The sequence below is a fragment of the Taudactylus pleione genome, unplaced genomic scaffold (assembly GCF_031769625.1).
Source record: "Taudactylus pleione unplaced genomic scaffold, aTauple2 ptg000092l, whole genome shotgun sequence".
Taxonomy (NCBI): Eukaryota; Metazoa; Chordata; class Amphibia; order Anura; family Myobatrachidae; genus Taudactylus; species Taudactylus pleione.
Window position 1 is genome coordinate 17815775 of NW_028284494.1, and position 18677 is coordinate 17834451.

The 18677-nt window shown below is 43.7% G+C and overlaps 1 protein-coding gene across 1 annotated transcript in view; it reads right to left on the reverse strand.

Annotated features, from left to right (window-relative positions):
- The window catches only part of CCDC152 (coiled-coil domain containing 152), a 62815-nt gene that overhangs the window by 27011 nt on the left and 17127 nt on the right, over nt 1-18677 (reverse strand). The window contains exons 5-6 of the mRNA XM_088469500.1: nt 11459-11561; nt 1013-1140 (exon numbers count right to left, since the gene is read on the reverse strand). Coding sequence (XP_088325626.1) covers nt 1013-1140; nt 11459-11561 — 231 coding nt within the window. The remainder of the gene's footprint in view (nt 1-1012; nt 1141-11458; nt 11562-18677) is intronic.

Below are 18677 nucleotides of genomic sequence, written 5' to 3' on the forward strand. Positions count from 1 at the left end.
ATTAATTTCTCTAAAGAGAAAAACAACATGTACAGAATATCCTACCTTTCATATGTGATTAAAAAAAGCTTAATTTGATTGAAATTAGTGGAATTCCTACTTCCGACCACAGCAAAAAGAACAAGTAGCTTTACACCTGGAACAAACCATGTTGTAGTGCAAAGGGGGCAGAAACAGTTATTGTTTTAGCATGCAGCGTAAATACCGCCTGCTTTTCAATGTAGCCCACAAATGCTGGACAGCTTTATTTTTACACCTCAAACTAGAGTTGACTTTGGATACGCTTATCTCAAACCTATAGTAAATCTCTCTGCACATTATAAATCTGCCCCACCTACAGTGAGACATGGTTTTACCAAGGTGTACAGCAGCATACCTCACAACATTGGGGAGGAGGGGAGGCACAGAAAAAAGGGGTTGTGGTCTCAAGGTACAGGGCGTGGCCTCACGGTAAGGAGTGTGGCCGTGCATCACACCCACGGTTTTTGTCAATCTGCCTCATGCCCAGCGCTTCCCGAGCTGCATGGCTGCCCCCAGTCCCTCTCCCTAGTGCAGGCATGGGGAACCTCAGGCCCGGGGGCCGTGTTAAGCCCGCGGAATCATTTGGTCTGGCCCTCTGAGCATTTGTCTGCTAGCCTCATCTGGCTAGCAGTATGCCTAGAATGGCACACTGCAGCCAGAATCTAAGCAGCAGTGCCGCCTGGAGCGTCCTTAAGATACTTCAGACAGTCACACTGCTGTCTTTCCAGCTCCCCGAAGCATCCCCAGGATGCTCCGGGCATTGCAGTAATCCCTGGCGATTGTGCACCTGGCCCGCAAATAATGTTATATACAGTATATCAAAATGGCCCTCGGCACAAAAAAGGTCCCCCACCCCTGCCCTAGTGTATGGATGACGTGAGGCCCATGGGTGGGATGGCAGGACAGTGCCAGAAAAGTGGGACTGTCCCGACAAAATTCGGACGGTTGGAAGATCTGGCATAGAATCAGACCCATAATGCCTAATAATTACCTCTATTTGCTTTCTGATCATCTCACAGTGCTTTTCTTTTTCCTGAGTCCGTAGCTGTTTTGTTAGCTCTGATATTTCTATGTCCTTTATAGACAGTAGGGTATTTTTTTCTTCCTCTTTAAGCAATACTGTAAATTCACAATACATAGTGTTAGAACAATCAAAGATAGCTGCCTTAAAGGTAGAGCAGCATTTATTGCACCACTTGGCACTACATACCACTTTGGCACCAGTGTGCATCTTACTCCAGCTCGGTTATTTCACAAGGGACGAGAGGAAGAATTGGCAGTACCCTTCTTATATAAGCGGGTAAGCAGAAATGTCACATTTGGCACACGGGTCAGCACCTGCACACAATCAGTATAACCAGCAGCACTCTGAGGGTTCTATTTACTAAGCAGTGTTAGGAGATAGAGTGAAAAGTGATAAGAAAGTGATAAGGTGCCAGCCAATCAGCTCCCAACTGTCATTTTTCAAACACAGCCTGTGAGATGGCAGTTGGGAGCTGACTGACTGGCACCTTATCACTCTCTTATCACTTTTAACTCTGTCTCCTAACACTGCTTAGTAAATAGACCCCTGAGATCTCAGGAATGGCACACCGGTGATGTGAGTGCTAGCAGTATGGTGCGGTGTGTGGAATGACAAGGCATGTACAGCTATAAACTGTGCACTTAATTATTTTTCAGGTCATCCCAGGTGATCCAATAAAAGCTGCTTCATCTGCATTTGTTTGATGCCTGTGTGGTAGGGAGTGTATATAAAGATGGTTTTATATGAAAAAGCATATAGCTATTTAATATATGTCATGTATAGAGACCTGTGCAGAGATTCCTAGGAGTGAGGTGTAGTTGCTGAGAGTAATCTGGGCTTCATACTCTACATTTTTTTCAATAAGAGAAAGGTATATGCAGGGCTGGTGCAAGGTTTACAGGCGCCCTAGGCAACATTTTACCAACCGCCCCTGCTCCCTCCAATTCATAATACGCCACGCATCAGTCTCCCCAGTTAAATAACATGCCACACAGCAGTGTCCCCAAATTCATAATATACTATATAGACTATTACACACAACAGAGCACCAAAATCATAATGTACCTCATAACACTGCCGCAAATTCATTAAATGCCACAGCCATTAATTATGCCATTTTTTATTTTTTTTTGTGGACTCAGCGGCGCCCTCCAGTGGCCGGCTGCCTAATGGTAGCACCGGCCCTGGGTATATAGTAATCAGGGATGTAGCTCAGGGCATTTAAGAGAGTCGGGGGGCCGTAAGCAGTCTCTGTGCAGGTAGCTTTGGTGGAAAGGGAAGTATAATGAATGGGTGCAGGGTGGGCGATGGGTGCCCACACAGCCTGCACCCCTTATAGATATGCCCGTGAGCAACTGCTAATAAGAGCACCATGCCCAGCAACCAAAGACATCATCAGCATAGGGTTGGGGGGTAGAGAGCAGAGGTGTGTATTGAACAAAAATCTAATTTTAAGCACTGTGATGGTTGCATTGTAGGTGGCGCCAGCTGGGAACTTGCTAATACCTTGGTGCCACATCAGTACCACAAGATTGGCAGAATGCAGATGTAGTATCTGTGACAGAAGAGATGGACTTAAAACTGAAGTGAGATCAAAATTGTATCTGTAGTCCAATAAAAGTGAGTTATATCTGTAACATAAGGGTTTAATGCATTTATCAGGTACTATTTAAGTGTAGGTATAATTGTAATGAAACATTACAGGACAAATACCCACATACTGTATACACCAGTGCCCCACACCAGACACCCTGCTCCCACCTCAGGTACCTACCTCCTGCCCCTCCTGCCCCTCCTGCCCCTCCTGCTGTCAGTATTCATCAGAATTATAGTGCTGGTGACTTATTTCCAAAGATAATGCACTTGCACAGTGCCAGAGTCTTTATAACAGTATGCGCCACCCAGGGGCGCTGTGGGGGGGGGGCAGGTACTAAGCACCCAGCCTCACTTATCCGACAGCAGCCCAGCACACCCTGAGGTGTGCTGGGCACTAGTGGGAGGCTGCTCGCTGCTGCTTAGCAACAGCAGTCTCCTCTGCACGTGGGAGGGAGCCCCCCCCTGGATTTGCACTGGGCTGAGGGGCTCGCAGCACCGCCCCTCCCCAGTCTTTTCTCTAAGGGGGCATGGCCACAACTACCACAATTAGGCCACCTCTCCCCCCCAGGCCAGGTCGGCTGTGGCTCTACCTACATTTTTTTCATGGGAGGCATCTCACAGACATTTGCACATGGACCCCTCCAGCCTTAAAACACCCCTGATATACACATAGGGGGTAAATTTACTAAAGTGCGGGTTTTTAAAGTGGATATATTGCCCATAGAAACCAATCGGATTCTAGCTATTATCTTCTAGAATATACTTGCTGAATGTAAAGTAGAATCGTATTGGTTGCTATGGGCAGCCATACTTTCCAACATCCAGGGCCAGCATTTCGGGAAGGGGGAAGCCCGGCTTCTTCGGCGGGGGGTGTGGTGAGGGAGATGATGTGACAGTGGGGGCGGAGCAAGGGTGTGACCGCACGATTGTCTCATTGTAGCTCCACTGCCTCTTTACAGTGCTGAGATCAACGGCATTGTGAAGCAGGGGGCGGGGCCATGATGACACGATCCAGCGCGAATCGCGTAATTGGCCCCTCCCACTGTGGGGGGGCTTGTATGGAGATGCGGGGGGTCCGCAGTGATGTGGGGGAGTCAAGTGGGTGGCGGCCGACCAGGAGATTTAACTACTTTTCTAGGCAGCCGGGAGCACCACACGAATTTTGGGAGGCTCCCGGTCAAATCGGGAGAGTAGGTAAGAGTATGTGGGCAACATCTCCACTTCTAAAAACCCGCACTTTAGTACATATACCCCTTATAGTCTAATCTTATATAACATGTGTGAGGTAATTGTATTTTCACTTTATGTGTGAATATTTGTATTTTTAAGAATCTACAGCTCAGATATTAGAAAGATAAGTGAAAGTTTTACATTGCAGACGAAGATAGACTGGCAGATATACATAATTAAATAATAATATATAAGACTTAGAAATCAACTGAAAAAGCCAATACATTGTTCTTTATTGTAATATATATATACAGGTTGAGTCTCCCATATCCAAAGTACTTGGGACCAAGGGTATTTTGGATATCGGAATATTCCGTATTTTGGAATAATTGCATATCATAATGAAATGTCTAAGGAATAGGGCCCAAATCTAAACACAGAATGTTTTTATGATTCATATACACCTTATATACACAGCCTCAAGGTAATTTTATACAATATTTTCAATAATTTTGTGGCTCAAACAAAGTTTGTGTACATACATGAAATTCATTTATGTTTCATATATACCTTATACACACAGCCTTTAGGTCATTTTATACTTTATTTTAAATAATTGTGTGCCTTAATAAAGTTTGTGTACATTGAACCATCAAAAATCAAAAGTTTCACCATCTCAGTCATGCTAAAAATATTCCGTATTTCGGAATATTAGGATATGGGAGACTCAACCTGTATATATATATATATATATATATCACGTGTAATGTTTGAAAGGCAATCCAACAGTAAAGAAATAAATCCACACCACCCGGCGTCTATAGTCCTACGGCTGTCAGAAAGTGCACCCTGGATCTACTTCATTAATAGGAGTGCCGGACAAAAGACTGTATGTATATATATATATATATATATATATATATATATATATGGGGTTTATTAACACATGGTACAAGGGAATGTGGAATACAGAAACAGACTAACAAAACATAAGTTATAAAGGTATTAAAGTGCTTATCTGCAAATGGTCAGCAAAAGTGGAGAGGCTAGAACAGAGGGCCCAACGCGTTTCGTTCAGTTGGAATTCCTCAGGGGATGAAACGCGTTGGCACCGCTGTTCTAGCCTCTCCACTTTTGCTGACCATTTGTATTTTTTTGCTTACTTGAAGCTAGCCTGACTCTACCTGTATGCAAAACCACTGGGGCTATTATGGGAGATTGACGGAGTGACCAGAATACACAACATTGTATGCAGACACCCAAGTATTTTTCTGGTACGCATTATACACTCATTATGCAAATGTTCTTTTAAGAAAAATACTACACTATATATGTATTTCATCTGGCTCTGGTTGAGCCCCTCCTATTAAGGTTTCCGGCCATTTGGAATCCCGGGTCCATCCCACCACGTGGAAATGCCAGTAAAGAATTACAGATAAGCTTAAAAGTTTTTTTATCTGGTACGCACATTTCATACTTGAGCACGTGGATTTCATTTAAAAGTACTACACTATCAGGCGCATGTTCTTTCCAACCCTCATCTTATAGATCACATTTTTTCTGATTGACACTTGAAAATGCGGGAAGACTGCTGCCACCTTCTCCAGAAGGATCAAAGTGTCACATTGTTAGCACCAAGGGGCGGTTTATACCTATAAAAACTCCTTGCACTAAAGCACCACTCGTTTGAGACTTTAACCAGTGCGCCGTTCTATAAATTTTATATGTATATATATATATATATATATATATATATATACATACATACACTAGCGGTCCGGCACTCTCATATAGGTGTGCGTTTGTTATAAAGTGACCTAAGGCACAAATGTATGAAACCATCTAAAGAGTGGAGAATGAGCAACCAATCAACTTCTAGCTAGCATTTAGCACTTTCTATAAAATGATAGGTAGAAGCTCATTGGTTCCTATGGGAAACTTGTCCACTTCTCCACTCTTTGGAAGGTTTGATACATTTCCTCCTAATTGTAGTATTAATGACACATACAGGTCATATTAATACTTACTGTAGATAGAGCACTACTGTCATCTACTGTCTAAAGTTAGTACTGTGTTTTAATTATATCTTATGAAACAAAATAAAATAGATTTTTTTTTTTAATCTTCCTGGTGGATGAAGTCATGTGTACTCCAAATCATGGCTTCCTATTACATATTTTTTGTCCAATCACCTTTGTGCTTGTTTCATTATTGCATTTTTGGTAACCTGATAACGCCATGAAATTATACATCTGTGCATCTAATTCTGTTATGGTTAAATTAGTTAAAGGGATGTGATAATTGAATTTGATATCACAGAATTACTATGGTTTTAAGATTAGTCTTTATGAGTAAGATATTTTCACGTTATGTTTCATATAACAGATGAGAGTAATACAGTAGGTCTAGGTCAAAAAAATATGTACATGGGTAGAGAACTGGTTGAATTATAAAGAACATATTCAGTCTGGGCTAAAGTTATTATAGGTAGGGGCACCATGTGCCAGCTTTGTTGTCTCACAGCACTAGGGTGATGGGTTCATTTGCAACCAGGACCCTATCAGTGTGGAGTTTTGTATGTCCTCCTCATATTTATGGAGGCTGTTTCTTGGTACTCTGGTTTGATCAACAACCCAAAAACATACTGGTAGGTTAATTGGTGTTTGCCAAAAATGAACACTGGTGTGTATAGGCCTGATTCAGAGGTGTACGCTAATGGCGCGTATGTGTACGCAGCTGCTTTGTGAAAATATGCAAATGTCGCAGGAGATGTTTTAAGACGCCAACTTGTGGCCTTGTGAACTCAAGCATCTGCATGAATTGTGGCAGTATTTGCTTACAAAGATGCAGCATCTATCTCAGATTATTTGGTTGTTGCAGTCCTGAGTAAAGGTGCGTACACACTGGGCGATTTTACTGAGCGATTGCACGATACGATTACGACATCGTAATCATGCAACCGCTCAGTAATCGTGCACAAATTATCATGCACTATAATGTTGGAAACGACCAGCGATGCGCGCTCTCGCTGGTCCTTCCCGACCTTGTCCATCGCCTGAACATGCAGCCCAATCTGCCGATGACGACAGATTGGCCATGTTCAGGAATGATGGAGGGTGCCTACACTGAACGACTGATCATTTAGTGTAGACACTACAGGGGATCAGGAACGACTGTACGATTACGATGTCATAATCGTACGGTCTTTCCTAATCGCCTAGTGTGTACGCACCTTAAGCCTATTGTCCTGCGCAATGGCCATGGAAAATGTGACATCAGAGCCATATTTCTCGTGTTCCGTCTCGCAGTCGCAGGCTGTGACACCCCACGAAATGGTCATGACACTCCTGCGTTCTTCGCTGCCAGTCCCCACTACCACCCCCAAACACTCCTAGACTGTCAATAACACTGCGAGCGACTATAGTAATGTACCTTGACGGATGCGTTGTGCGACTTAGACCCATTGCATGGTTTATTGATAATCGCTTACCTGCATAAACATCAGAATTCGTACAACTTTGAATAAGCCCCTAAGTGTGTTCATGTGAAGAGATAATATGGATTGCAAGATCCACCTGGGCATGAATGACTGAACTATTCTCTGTAAACGCTGCGTATTATGTATGCGCTGTATAAATAACTGCGTTTTATCTTGACTTAAAACTGAGAACCAGCGCACAGTGTCAGGCTGTGGCTGCAAAGGCAAATAAAGCTCTGCGGTGCTTAGTAGGGGGATAAGGGCCTGATTCAGAGATGTATGTAACCCGATGGTTAGCGTACATCTCCGATGATTTGGGGTCTGCGCATGTGCAGAACAGTTACTGCATTCTCACTCGCAGATCCTCCAAGCCGCAGCACGAGCAGGGGCGGGGCTGGCCACCATTTCCAGAAACAGGGACGAGTCGCCCCATTTTCCGGGAGGGACAAGTCCAGGGTCTGTGTCGGTGAATGCATATTTCCTGGCCTCACAGCGCTGGGACCTCGGTTGCAGCACTGGGATCGCAGATGCAGCAAGTTGTTGTTGTTGTGTCCCTACAGACACTTCCAGCTGTTTTTGCATTTCAGATGGACGGAATTGTACAGCTTCTTGAGTGCGGCTCTGTAATTCCGTCCCTCCCTGGATCAGGCCCTAAACGCACTTGATGCAAAGGACAATAGTAATTCTATGAAATAAGCCACTGGTCTTACATATGAGAGAATGTTTTAGGCACCTTACTGCAAGCAGGACATAGGAAAACTTGAGGGGGTGTTAAAGATAGATATCTTGGATGAAGGCATTTACTTATATAGGTTACAAATTAATGATTAGTCAATCTGATTGTATGAGATCTGATTGTATGCTATTGTGATTGATAATATTGCACCATTCCTTGGGCTTGTTCTGTTCTGTAATGTAATAGGATAACTTTGGTGACCCTGCAGAAACCATCACACCGTGCCGTGCGGTTATGGAATATCATTAATATAAAGTTCTTATTTTAAATATACTTTAAGTATATTTATAATGTTACATAACTGTATATGGATGTTTAGTCTTATTTTAATCAGCATTTGTATTGTATTATAGGTAAATACTGCATCTCTGTTGCAAACATAAATGTAATATTATTGGTATAATGTTTAGATCCCTTTTATTTGCAGTTAAGCAATGTAATGTGCTTCTCCTGAAACTCAAACATTTCCCCCTCTCCCCTGATACTGTAAGACAAAGGAATTGCAGAATGGGATAGTTTTGGCGGGGCCCTCTGGCTAATGAAGATCCGTCTGCTCACACAAAGAAGAAAGAACTGACCTATCCGATGTCGAGTATATACAGATCCCTGCCTGTACCCAGTGATTTTATTCCCTAAGGACTAGTTGAATGTGACCTTATAAATTGTACTGCAGTGACTGTTGGAAGTCAGAGTCTCATTCAGACCACTCGCAAGCGCAGGACGCTCGCAAGCGGGTCGATGGTACCCAAATGCGCATGCGCACGACGGAGGGAGCTCCGTCGTGCGCATGTGCAAGACCCGGCGAACGACGAGGAAGCCGTCGCTCGGGGTCTCGCACCAAAGGGGGCGTGCTGTCGATGTTGATTGGGTCCGGCCCCACTGACATCACTAGTGATGCAGTGGGAGTGATTTTGGCTCTGATAGAACCAAAATCACTCCAGGGCTTGCGGCAACGAGACCCTACCGCAGGGTCTCATCGCAAGCCCAATGGTCGCGATGGTCTTGACCATCGCGACCATCATCATGGATGCTCGCATAAGCTGTGGGTGGTAACCCACAGCTATGCGAGCGTCCAAGAGGCTGCTCCAAGAATAGGTAGGAGGGCCCTGATTCAGAGCGAGCGCTCTGGTCAGAGCGTCCGGCTCTGAATCAGGCCCTCAGTGCATTCAGAATTGAAGCCTTGTGTTGTGCCAAACGAGCATGTGCAGTGTAAGGGGGCGGTACTCTTTGTATTATTTATGCAAATAAATCTTTTGCAATTTGGAACTCCAAGAAGCTGAGCGGACTTCACAATTATTTAACTCTGATAGGGGACAACACACATTTTTGGTTGCTGTAAGTGTCCATAAAAGCTGAATCATTGGCATTGTTTCTGTCTCTGAATGCAACGTCAATGTTTGCACCGTTCAGCAATGTTTTTCATACTGTGCATGCGTAAAACTTGCACGGCGCATGTGCCGTGATGGCCTTGTGCCATTAGCCGCAGTAAGGATTTATTTGCAAAGTAATTGACAGGCAGGGACCGTTTGTAGGAGGTAACTGGGAGTTGGTGACCCAAATGCAGGCGTGTGCCACCCGTTTTCAGGGCATGTCTTGGTCTGCGATTGTGCTCCCGTAGGCAGTTGTAAAGGTTTCAGCGTCTTAGGGCCTAATTAACGAGAATCTGCGTGTCCGCAGATCCCATTCTGTGCATATGCCATACGGGTCCTGCATTGCATGGTCGCACGCCACAGAGGCGTTTACAGAGCGTTGCGGGGACAGCCTGCACTCCCAAAAAAAGGGGGCATGTCGTCCCCATTTTCCGGGAGTGGAAGGCCGGTAAGCCTGCGTGAGGTGAGGATTATTCAGCTAGCCGGCGCCGTCCAGCAGCGATGGTCGTGACCTCGGTTGCAGCGCTGGGATTGCAGATGCAGCAGGAGGTGTCAGACACTTCCTGCTGCATATGCATTTTAGCAAGGATGGTATTGTACAGCTGCTTGTGTGCGGCTTCGCCATTCTGTCCACTGATGAATCAGGCCCTCAGATCCAACGGCCATTCTAGGTGAGCATTGGGTTACTTACAAGTTCGATAATCACCCGATGTACAGTATGTCGAATGGTCACGTCTTTATATGTAAGCAGCGGATATAAGATGCCACCGGTTGGTTATCAATATAAGTCCCGGCAACTGTGACTTTTTCCGATTTTTGCACAGCCGCTGCGTACGATGATACATCGGTGGTACCATTTAAGTCCATCTCAGAATCATGCCCAGAGACCACAACCAGTCCAATAATGGGGACATGCACTTTCACACTGTTCAAGCCCCACTGTAAGAGAAGCACAGACTCGCTGCAGAGTCTCAGATTGTTGCCTGCTGTCGTATAAAAAAGGTCAAGAGGTAACTTGTAGTATTATTATAATATACGCTATTAATAAAATAATATTTTAGCACAATGCTTAAAATAAGACTAAACATTTATGTCTGTGAACTTTAAATCTTGTAATTAAAGGTCACAAGGTTTTACGGTGTAATGGTTAGCATTACTGACCCACAGCACTGAGGTTGTGGGTTCGATTCCAACTGCGGTCCTCACTGTGTGGAGTTTGTATATTCTCCCTGTGCTTGCGTGGGTTTCCCCCTGGGAGTTCCGGTTTTCTCCCACACTCCAAAAATATACTGGTAGGTTAATTGGGTCCCAACAAACATTTAACCCTAGTGTGTATGTGTGTGCGGATGTGATAGGGAATATAGGCCCTCATTAAGAGCCGTACGCTCTGAGCAGAGCGCACGCTCTGAATGAGGGCCGGGCTCTATTTTCATGGAGCGTCCTCCTGGACGCTCGTATAGCTGTGGGTCACCACCCACAGGCTATACGAGCATGCTTTGTGATGGCCGCGATGGTCGAGACCATCGCGACCATCGAAATTGCGAGCCGGAGCCTGCGGTTGAGGTTTTCAACCTCAAGCTCCGGAGTGATTTTGGCTCTATCAGAGCCAAAATCACTCCCACTGACATCACTAGTGATGTCAGTGGGCCGGCTTCTGACGGGAGGCGTTCCCGTGGGAACGCCCCCGTCAGGGAGGCACGCCCCCGGCACGCCCACCAAAGGGGGCGTGCTGTCAATCAACATTGACAGCACGCCCCCTTTGATCGGACACAACGAGCGAAGGACTTTCCTTCGCTCGTCGCGTCTGACGCATGCGCACGACGGAGCTCCCTCCGTCGTGCGCATGCTCAGTGCATAACATCGACCCACTTGCGAGCGGACAGCCGCTCGCGACTGGGTCTGAATCAGGCCCATAGATTGTAAGCTCCACTGGGACAGGGACTGATGTGAATGGACAAATATTCTCTGTAAAGCGCTGCGGAATATGTGTGCGCTATATAAATAACTGGTAATAAATAAATAAATTATTCACTACAGGTATTGGCCAAGTGTGTTGAACCTACATTTTGCCTCCATGTCACACTGGATCTTCTTCACCTGTGCCCTGTATTCTTCCTCCTTGACTCTCATGTCATTCATTAGCAAGTCGATCTTTTTCTTATATTCCTGAAAACAAATGTGCAAAAAATAAAAATGTTTATCATACTCTGGTGACATAGTAAAGCACGTGGGAGACAGAAGGCCTGATCCTGGGTGCCATGCTATGTCCATGTCGGATGTAGTTGTGCAGGGTTTTTTTCTTTACTGTGCAGGCGTCTAAGTCGCACCACGCATGCTTCCCGATTGCGTCCCGATTGTGTTCATACAGAGTCGCAGTTGTGATTTCAGACGCACGGAGAAGTACACTGAAAATGTATTGGGCGGTGACTGTTAGACAATGCAGACAAACGCAGATGTTCCACCTGATGGGTGTGTAATGGAAGTGTTTGCGTACACAAAGGCTTAATCGTTCACATAGGAGGCCATATATAGGCAGAGATTCTGCACGATGGTGGCATCTAAAGGCTGTAGGACAACTAGTATGCCTACCTGGTTGACAGGAAAGAAACTATATAAATGAAGGGAATGGAGGAGATAAAGTGGCCGTACACAGTCAGATAAAAGTCACCATTAGGCAAATAGGCCAATTGTCTGACATTGCCATACACGGTCAGATAATTGGCCTGTCTGACTGGTGGTGAGTACATCCGGGCACAAATTAGCCCATCTGTCGGGCATGCTGGAACATTGTTCGTGCCCGAGGGACCGGTATGTTCGGTTGCAGCCATACATTGTGCAATTATCGACTTGATCAGCCTACAGTATAATTACATGATAGAGATGATCTAGACAAACTGGGTTTCTTCGTGTAGTTCTCTACCTGGCCTAGTCTTCTTTGTGTATATGTATCTAGAAATGTAGGGACAAATAGATTCATAAACATGTTGTGTATAGTGAGTCTCTTGTATCTACCTAGTATCAGCACAGTGACATAATCGTACCATAATAATGGAGGCACGCATGAGAGAACAGTCAGACTGCTTGTGTCTGAGGAGAACCCCAGTGGCAAACGCAGGATTTTGAAAGGGGGGTTTCCAAACCAATGACAAAACAAATCGAAACACATACAGGTACCACTCCTTGGGTACTCAATAATCCAAGATTGCTAATACATTACTGTGCAAAATTTCAGATGCATTTATTACATATTTTGTCAATGCCTTAATGGAGGAAAATGCATCTGAAATGTTTCACAGTAATGTATTAACGAGCTTGGATTATTGAGTACCCGAGGAGTGCTGCCTGTATCCGACTGAAATATATATATATATATATAATATATATATATACACTGTTGCATAGTCCCATAGTCCAGCACTCAGGATGAATTGAATAAAGTTTGGTTTGGTTCAATTATTGAGAAAATCCCATGTGGAGCTTTTCAGCCCCTCCAAGAAATAAAAAGGCGACACCGAGTCCTCCATTGGAAACATAGACACGCTCACTGGCACAGACACACACACCGACAAAGACTACACAGACACACTGACACACACAGACAGACAGACTACACAGACACACACACTGACACAAAGATTTACACACACAGTCTAAGCAAGACACATACACTGACACAAAGATTGACACAGACACACACACTGACACAAACATTGACATACACACACAGACAGACTACACAGACACACACACTGACACAAAGATTTACACACACAGTCTAAGCAAGACACATACACTGACACAAAGATTGACATACACACACACACAGACTACACAGACACACACACACAGACTACACAGACACACACACACAGACAGACTACACAGACACACACCGACACACACAGACAGACTACACAGACACACACACTGACACAAACATTGACACACACACACACACTGACAGACTACACACACACACACACACTGACAGACTACACACACACTGACACAAACATTGAGACACACACACACTGACAGACTACACACACACACACACACACACTGACACAAACATTGAGACACACACAGTCTACGCAGACACACACACTGACACAAACATTGACACACACACACACACTGACAGACTACACACACACACACACTGACACAAACATTGAGACACACACAGTCTACGCAGACACACACACTGACACAAACATTGACATACACACAGAGACAGACTACACAGACACACACACTGACACAAACATTGACACACGCACACACAAAACCTCTCACTTCAAAACACAAATAAATACAGCTCTAGCATCATTTATTAAATAACACCTCCCACCCTGCCGATACACAGAACTGCGGTGCGGCTCCAGAAGAGAACACCAGCAGCAACTCTCAGCCTCTCACAACGCTGGTGCTCTCATGTGAACTGCCTGGGAGGGCTGCGTACTGCCGATGCAGCTCCCCCTACAGCCAGCACAGTCTAACAGCAGGCACAGTTGCCTGAGCTTCGGCAGGAGAGTGAGGAGACTCTCTTTACTAAAAAAAAAAAAAAAAAAAGTTCAGCTGAGCGGCGATGGAGCAGCTAGCAGGGGGGGTTTCTAGGTACTCAGAAACCCCCCCTGCGTGCGCGTGTGGTAACCCTGGTCTGAGGGGAGATGTGACACAAGGAAACAGATAAGAGAAAGAGACCGGAAACATCTATAAGTACAGTGTCAGGGTCCTTGGTAATCCAGCCCTTGCCTGCCTATATGATAGCCTGTTTTGCCACCAGACTGTCTCTCTACCCATGCCAGCCTCACTGCATAAGATTGCAGCTATTTTAAAAAGTGGCACAAATGTTTCTCTGCCAAAGACACAAGTTTCATGTGTCCAAGAAGCCTGGCTGCCATAGGTGCAGCATTGTAATTCCATCTGACACCTCAGTGGCATTTGAAATGCTGGACTGTGTGTTTGCGGCAGTGAGGTCTCAGGCCCTGATTCACAGTCGGACGCTCTTTCAGAGCGCTCGCTCTGAATCAGGGCGTTTTTGGTTTTTTTTGGAGCCGGCCTCCTGGCCGCTCACTAAGCTGTGGGTGACCACCCACAGCTTTTGCGAGTGGCCATGTGATGGTCGCGACATCTGGCTTGCGACAAGACCCTTGTGGTAAGGTCTTGTTCCCGCAAGCCCCAGTGAGCTTCCTGCTCTAATAGAGCCGGAAGCTCACTAATGACATCACTCGTGATGTCAGTAGGTCCACCCCCAAACGGCAGGCGTTCCTTCAGAAACGCCTCCGTTTGTCCAGCCACCCCCCCTCCCCGCCTACAAAACGGGGCGAGCTGTGGATCAACATCGACAGCCGCCCCGTCTTGTAGTGAGTCCCGCAGCGAGTGATTTCTCGCTCGCTGCGGGACTCGTGCACGCTGCGCGTGCGCACTGCCCGGCCATGGATCCGCTTGCGAGCACATAGCACTTGCGAGCGGGTCTGAATCAGGCCCTCTGTGCACTGAGCTACAGGCTCTACTATAGGTTCTTCTTTTCGGTTTCCCTCTCTGTAACCTGAATCATGGAATGTCTCTGTGATCTGCTGCTTAGGCTTACAAGGGGTTTATTCACTGTAATTGTACATTTTATTTTATTTTTTAAATAGAAGAAGAAATGAATCATTTATACCTGGAATTAATAGTGGATTGGTTGGATTTATGAAGAAGGAATGGTACTATATCCCTGACTATAATAATCAGAAAGAATTGTTTGAATGATTAATGTTGGGGATTAGTCCAGTTTAAGTGGCCATGAAGATTTGTTCCCCTATTGTGAGGACTAATTGGTAGCTGCTTTGCTGAAATATATTTTGTCATCATCTGTATCAACACTGCTAGAACATATGATATAATAAGTTGAACTTGACAGACATGATCATCCACCTTGCTAATTATATTGTGTAGCTAAGTAAAATGACAAAGAGGCTTCATTGATGCTAGCTGAGTGGTTAAATCGAGGACAGAACACTCAGAATACCTCCACTTGGCAACAGTACATCCCCGAGTTCCAATATACCAGTGGTTCTCAAACTCAGGCGACTGACCCCAAACAGTTCATATTTTCCATTCACCTGAGGATCTTTAAAATGTGACATTAATACATCTGTACACCTGCATAGTGACCTGGACAACGTGAACTGTTTGGGGTCCTGAAGACCGAGTTTAAGAACAACTGCAATATACCAAGCGCAGGGGGCCTGGCAACAAGCTTCAGGCTTCATTGCTGGCCCAGATAACCGACTAATCCTCTATTCCCACACTGAAAACATAATGCAAATAGGTGAAATCACAGTATGCTATTAGGAAAGACAATGTGCTTTAGTAAGAAAAAGTAGTGTAATTAATAATCTGTAATCGGGAGAAGCAGATTAATATATTTTTTTATGTTGTGTATTTGAGTTTCTATGTAACTATGGATAGAAACACAAAGAGGCAGATTCATTTAGCCACAGAGTCCATTGGAAGCCATTCTAATGCGTTTGCAAATCATGTCATGGACGGCTGATTATGCTCACAGCCTATGGAAGGGCGAGCGGAATCATCCTACCGTAACTGGCCGATATTCGCACAACGTGACCTGCCCCAGAGAATGTTTGTTTACTCCTTCCATTTTGTCCATTATAATTGGGCATAAATAATATTATCATTTTAATATGAATCCAAAGCAAAACACTACCATGATTTTACAGATAAATAATTTAAACATAACAACATGTTCATTAACTACAGTATCATCATAATGGTGTTGAATAGTTACTGATTAAAAAAAAACAAAATTGCTCAATATCTTATTACAAGTTGAGTCTCCCATATCCAAAATGCTTGGGACCAGGGGTATTTTGGATAACGGAATATTCCGTATTTTGGAATATTTGCTTATCATAATGAAATATCTTGGGAATAGGACCCCAATATATACACAGAATGCATTTATGTGTTATATACACCTTATACACACAGCCTGCAGGTCATTTTATACAATATTTTCAATAATTTTGTGGCTCAAGCAAAGTTTGTGTACATACATGAAATGAATTTATGTATCATATACACATTATACACACAGCCTGAAGGTACTTTTATACAATATTTTTAATAATTTGTGCCTTAGACAAAGTTTGTGTACATTGAACCATCAAAAATCAAAGGTTTAATTATCTCAGTCATGCCAAAATAATTCCGTATTTTGGAATATTATAATATCGGAGACTCAACCTGTATTATTTAAAAAATTTTTAAAAAGAGTAAAAAACATCACAAATCCTCCATAAAAACTACCACAGCCGCTGGTAGAATCTTTATTCTGCTCTGTTCTGATTCCATTCTTTACACACACAATTCATTAAAGATGTAAAAAAAAATGCATGTCATGTTTTAATTATTACTACGTTATTGTTGTAGCAAATACATTCTGCATGGCATATGAACGCGTTATTAGTCAGATCAACACTTCTCTTTACAATGCAGGGGAGGTTTGGCAAATCTTGAACTTTGGTGCCACAGCGTCAGCAACACGTTTACAATCTATTATGGGAAGGTATGAAAATGTAGTACTGTAACTTCTGCAAGAAATCATTGCTATGACAATTGTATCTCCTTATTTTGAAGCCTTGTGCTAAAGTGTCCTGTTTTACTAATAAGGATGAGCGGTTCAGGTTTTGCTGAAAACCAAACACACCCGAACTTTGGGATTCCAAGTGGAACCGAATCCCAACTCTGGTACTGTATTCTCGCCAGGTTCGGAACTCGGATCTAATGTCTAGTGTCCCTCCCTAGTGATTTCAGCTGCTGTGAGGTGGTCAAAATTGTTTGGAAATGGCTGGAAATTCAAGTTATTGATGTTAATACTATAGGAACAAAAACAGGGCCGAGTTACATGATTTTAGCTGTTTTTATCAATCTTTAAAGAAATCCCAAACCAAAACCGAAGCACGAGAGGCTGGTTTTGCCAAAACCAAAACATGCCGATGATTTGCCTGGCACATCTCTAATAACTGTTAGCATGGCTAAATTAGCTAATTCCACTCCCCAAATTATTAATAATTAAAATCATTATGCTGGTGACCACAAAACTTGAAATCAGCAGTTGGTGCCTATAAACATAAAAAGAAATTATGGACTGGAACCCCCAAATCCAGGTACAACTCTTAAGAGGATAAGAGGTTGATTACATTAAAGACAGAAGATGCAATAAAATAAAAGAGGGAATTCGACTTTCTTCACTGTTGATTGTTGAAATTTCAATTACCCATTGCTTATTTCTAACTATTATTATTGTATTGTTGCAATTAGTTGAATATTTTATTGGGCTATCGGTTTCTCTTCTCCGTTATTGTATTTGCAATACTTTATTGTCTTGTATTCTAAGCTAAGGGGCAGCAGTGGGCAGCACAAACACGTGGCAGTTCAACTTCCAACATGGCACATAAGGAAACATATGTTCTCATTAATCAAGGAAGATGGAGTATGTATATAGTTGAAGGCAGGGACAGGAAGGGTTGATTGGCAGCAAATGTAATTTAATTTTATGATTCCGAAGCAAATTTATGAGGGAGGAGGGGAGAGCATGGGTGAACAATAGCCGGCAGTGTCACTGAACAATAATAGCGCAGCTAAGTTGCTAACACACAATAAAATATATATATATTTTTTATTATTTTTTGAGTAATTATAATTTTATTTCACTTTTATTTATTTTTTTACACTGGGGAAAAGCTCCCCTGGACGAGGCAGCAGCCCCTTCATGAACAACACAGCACCCGTTTATGGACAACAAAGCACCCCTGCGGAGTGCGGACAGACCACATGCAGAGTCACAAATACGTGGATGATAAACTGCGGTCTGGCCGGCAGTGTCACTGAACAATAATAGCGCAGCTAAGTTGCTAACAGCAACAACAAAAAAAAAAGATTTATTTTTCGAGGAATGATAATTTTATTTCAGGTTTACTTTTTTTACACTGGGGAAAAGCACATCTGACAAGGCAGCAGCCCCTTGATGAAAAACACAGCAGTCTGGCCGGCGGTGTCACCGAACAATAATAGCGTAGCTACTAGCTAGCACACACACACACACAAAAATCTAAAAGATCTTTTTTTTTATTTTTTGAGGAATGATAATAATTATTATTATTTTTAACTTTTATTTTTTTTTACACTGGGGAAGAGCACCCCTGGCTTGACAGAGCACCCCCCCCTGGACAACACAGCACCCCTTTATGAACTACAGCCCAAGACCCTTGA